Source organism: Fragaria vesca, linkage group LG4 (assembly GCF_000184155.1).
Source record: "Fragaria vesca subsp. vesca linkage group LG4, FraVesHawaii_1.0, whole genome shotgun sequence".
In the NCBI taxonomy this organism is placed as follows: Eukaryota; Viridiplantae; Streptophyta; class Magnoliopsida; order Rosales; family Rosaceae; genus Fragaria; species Fragaria vesca.
The window spans coordinates 16,945,656-16,950,494 of NC_020494.1; the positions used below are offsets into that span (position 1 = coordinate 16,945,656).

Sequence of the window (4,839 nt, forward strand, 5' to 3'; positions counted from 1 at the left end):
CACAAATTTGACAAGAGAAAGCAGCCCAGAAATTGCTCTGATAGAGATGGAGAACAAGTTAACCTCTTCGTCATAAGACGATTTGCCCACGCCCAAATAGGGCAAGTCAAGTCCTTAATCCCTTGTATTATATTGGTGAAAAAAAAAAAGAGTGAAATTTGACATTGCTCAAATCATTTGGTCATAAGTCTCTCATTTATAAATTAGATGATCCCCAGTTTTTTGTTCAATCAAATGTTCAATTCCATTGTTGGGCTTCATTTGAGCCACAGTAGGGCGGCCAATGTCTTGCATAACAAGGAATTAAGGCCTATCAAACCCAAATAGAAATTTGATTTCATATGATTAATTCTCTATTTCACAACTGTATGACACACAGGCTCATTGCCATTAATAATACAAGTACAGTATGTTAATTCTGTCAACTAAAATCTCAGTGACAAAATGTGCTTGTTCTAGGCAAAAACGGAAGTATATGTGATGCCACGACATCAGATTCAGAAGAAATCACGTTTGCTAACTGTAATATTCTGCTCCTCTAGGAATTTCGTTATAGCATTCTTTTGCCAGCTTTTGAAACTCCTGCAATCAACAACCAGAAACTATATAAGGTAATTTGTGATTCTGTAATCTTACTAAATAAGTAATATAAGATGCATGAGGGTTCTAGTTTCTGTGATTCTTTAGCACCGATCAGGCTTCAGACAGTCCAACATAGGATGGTTGTTCTTATAAACCAACCATTACTTACTTGTGATCAAGATGAGCTAGGATTTCTCCACCAGGGAAAGCCATTTGCGTAACCTCAAATGCTACTTTGATTGCTTGTTTCCAAGTTCCACCTATATCCTTTGTATTTATTTCTGTCTTGGACTGGCTTGGATCTTCCATTGGTAAGGAATAACCCGAAAGTAGATGGCCCACCCAGACATTATCTTTCCTGTATATGAAAGGAATAGACTAAGTTCAAGTCTAACAAAACCTATTCACAATGCCCACCATCAACAAATAGTTCAATGTTTCATATCAGATTCCAGAAAGCATATGGAGACCACTATAAGTAGCTACAAAAAAGAAGAAAGAAAAGACCAAGGAAATTATATATTTACATGGAACATAGCACACATTCAGAAGGAGGAAGAGAGAGGGGGGGGGTGGTGGGTTTGGGTTTGGGGTTGTTGGGAAGTAACGAAGGAAATGGATGAAGCCTGAAAGCTCTGAAAAAGTTTAACAAACATTCTGGAATATCTGCTTGCATTTGCAGTTATCTCAGACCTATTTACTTTGATGTTATCAATCAATATCAAGGGTTAGAGATCACCCCTAATATGTGATACACTCCATGACAAAGGAAAACAGAAAGAAGCTGGAATATGTCACTAATTAATAATTGGTTTCAGTAATTGAAAGAAACACAAAACACGGCCAACTTACAGAGCAATATCCATATGACGAGGTGCATAATGTCCACCACCTATCCCAAGAAGAACTTTTTTATTAGGGTTCTCCCTACCAATTACATAGAAAATCAAGTTAGAGAAGCATCATCCGGGACATGAATAGTAACATGTCAACTGATACACACAACTAGTTGATGGAAGAGATAAAGCACAATTCATAAGATATCACTAGGCATAGTATATAGAGGGTTATCCCATTCCTATATACTAGACTCAGTTTAAGAGATGAATAAAACAATGCAACAAGTAAAAGAAAGGGAGACATGCTAATTCAACATTTTGTCCTGCATCCATGGATATGTACAATTGGTGAACAAGATAGAAAACACCTCAGGAAGCTAACATAATCCTTCCAGAGACTAATATCATCATGAGGAGAAGAAAAGGGACCATTTTTTGGTTAAGTTTTCAAACAAAGACATGAACTTTGCATCAAAATAGAGGAAAACAGTCTGATGATAAATATGACAGTCTAGTTATATCATTAATACCCGTTCCAGTTTCCAACAGCAGCTCCCCCTCCAAGCCCAAGTCCTTCCCAAACTAACTGCAAAAGCAAAAATTGCCACCATTATCCTTCCCGAGTTGTGCCTTCATCCATTTATTCCAATAGTTTATATGAAAACAGTCACTAATAACTTCAGAATTGCCATTTCAAACAAAAAGGAAAACAACAAACTTTGAGAGCTACGGATAGCAGAAATACTAAGAAGAGACCATTTGAAAGCCAAAACTCAAAGAAAAGATAATCCAATAAGGGAAGGAATATGGTTTATTGAAATGCTCAAGATAATCCAGTAAGTGTTGTTCTCCAAAAAAAAAAATACGAACAAGTGTTGGCTACTCAACTAGAGCCATAACTTCAGCTGCATCCTGCCTCTTCCAGCACTCATCTGTACTGCCTGTATAAAAAAGAACAAACCAAATCTCAAAGAAACTCCCAAATGAAAGAACATAATACAACAGCTAAAGTTATTTCACAAAGACCTTACAGAAACTTCAAACCGAGCAACCAGAACACTACATGCAGAAACAGTAACTTCATCCTTAATTGGCACAAAATATTTCATATTTAGAAACAAATCATCCAATCATACAACAAGATGTTGACCAGATTACTATAAAAGACATTTTCCCTCAATCATTACAACATCATCACATAAATATCCAACAACGTTCACAGAGAGCCTTGATTAACAAACCAACACTAAAAAACGTTCATTAACTTTGTCCAGTACATACAATCGAAACAGCACGAAATCAAAATGTTGCCGAAACTGGACTAAATTCTAAAGGGTTCACATTAAACTTACCAATCTCCAGAAACATAGCAGGCGTATCAGTGATCGGTCCATGATGTGTAGCCTCCAAAGTTACCTACATTACATTCAATTTCAATCCAATTCCGTATAAACAGTATATCACAAACCCTAATCTAATCCAAGAGAGAGAAAAAGCTTCAAACCTCAAACTCAGGAACCAAGCCATGATCTTGAGCAATCCTCTTCAATAGCCTAAGCCAGGGCCCAATCCGCGGATTCGGCGGCGCGGCCCATCCCGGCTTCCCGCCCTGCGGCAAAACGTCGCCGTTTCGCAAATGAGGAACCCCGATCGGATGAACAGTAAGCGCAGGACGGCTGGAAACGGCCTTGTGCTTGCTCAAGAAGATGAGCTCGTCCACGTGTTCGCCGGTGGCTTCTCTCCAGCGAGCGTCCAAGTCGTCCTCTTCGATGATGCTGCTGTTGTGCAGTAAAACCCTAACGGCGCCGTTAGCGAAGCCTTTCATGTCCTGTTGAAATTTTGCGGTGGTGAAACGGTGGAGGTATGAGAGTGAAGACGGAGGTTAGGGAGAGATGAGGGGGGAACCTGTAGAGAAGGGGTGGGGGCCCAGCCGGGCTTGGATAGGAGAGCATTGGCCGGGTTGATGGAGGCGGGGTCGGTCGACGTCGCCACTATCAGAATCACCATCTTGATTTTTGGTGCCAAACTGTGGAAGCGCGCACTGGTTTTGTGTACACTTGTCCAAGGTGAGCAATTCACACGACACGTCGTTATGTAGCATCCATAGAACAATTTTGTACTTAAAACTTGACAATATGTATATTTTTAACTGAATTGATCGAGGATTAATTATGGTCTCATAGGTAAGATCAGCTTGATGATTCATAATAATGGATTCCCCCAAGCAGATGATGGTTTTTGGTTGGCTTCGACCATGCAAAGACCAATGGTAATGTCTATCCTGCAAACAAGTGGAATATTCATGCTCGAGGTTTTCAAGCAGAAGAGACTGATGATCTAGTTTGGCATCTGTTTTCCAATGATCTAAAACATGTTTGGGTGTAAAACGTCCAAAATAATGAATATACAAAGGATTCTATATATACTGATTAATCATAGTGGAGCAGTTTGAATGTCGGGATTTTAGGAAAAAAAAATTTCTAAAATATTTAAATTATTGGATTGACATATAAATATTACGAACATCAACTTTATCTACATCTAGAATGAGAATCTAGGTTGTTGATAAGACACACGCTGGTCCATAAAAGTACAATAATCAGACCAAGACATATGACTCATATAATACGAATTGTAGTGTTGAATATGATAATCATATATCTCTTTCAAGCAGTCGATTGTTTCCCCTATAAGTGGATAGTAAGAATGAATCCAACTAGATGACTGATCACTGACTTATGCACATTGATTATAGCCATAATGATTGTTGCCTTATTGGGATTCATTTGAGGTTCCAGTCCCACTATAAACTTAGCACAACTGAAGCAACATCTTGATCATCATTTGCACCTCTAGTCCTCCTCCCATACATGGTATCCTCTTGCGCTCCATACCTAATACTTCTAAAGTCATGATCATGATCTTAGGAGACATGATTGTAATTTTCTTCAGATGAAAAATTGTTCAATCCTCCCATTATAGAAGATTGTCCATATTCATTCAGATATACTCAAGGTAATTATTCATCTCTCGAATATTTGTTGAACATGATTTTTCTTTATATGAATTTTTTTTACAGATATTTCTTTAATATATCGAAAATGTATCGTAAATATTGAAGATATTTCCTATATATCGAAGATATTTGACGGTATCGGAGAAATATCGGAGATACGGTGGAAGATAGGATATTTACCTGTCTACATATATTGCTCGAAAAAAAGAGATATCGAAGAATATATCAGATATATCGCAGAGATTTTAATCCTTGGTGGTATGGTACTATTATGGTATGTAACTTTTTTTTTTTTTTGCCCCCACGTTGAAAAGTTTTTGCATCCGCCACTAGTCGTATAAGCATAAACTAAACATGAAGGTCAATGGTAGTTTATCAAAATAGTTAGTTTCTCAATTTCTC

General features: G+C 37.9%; 1 protein-coding gene across 1 annotated transcript; it reads right to left on the reverse strand.

The window, feature by feature from the left end:
* Positions 1 to 326: 326 nt before the first annotated feature.
* LOC101299573 (D-aminoacyl-tRNA deacylase-like) lies at positions 327 to 3,438 on the reverse strand. Its single transcript, XM_004297152.1, has 8 exons — positions 3,327 to 3,438; positions 2,926 to 3,249; positions 2,774 to 2,837; positions 2,310 to 2,362; positions 1,952 to 2,007; positions 1,435 to 1,509; positions 752 to 940; positions 327 to 582 (listed from the first exon to the last, which is right to left on the reverse strand). The coding sequence occupies exons 1-8, from the start codon at positions 3,426 to 3,428 to the stop codon at positions 498 to 500; spliced, it is 948 nt and encodes a 315-aa protein (XP_004297200.1). The 5' UTR covers positions 3,429 to 3,438; the 3' UTR covers positions 327 to 497.
* Positions 3,439 to 4,839: the final 1,401 nt, after the last annotated feature.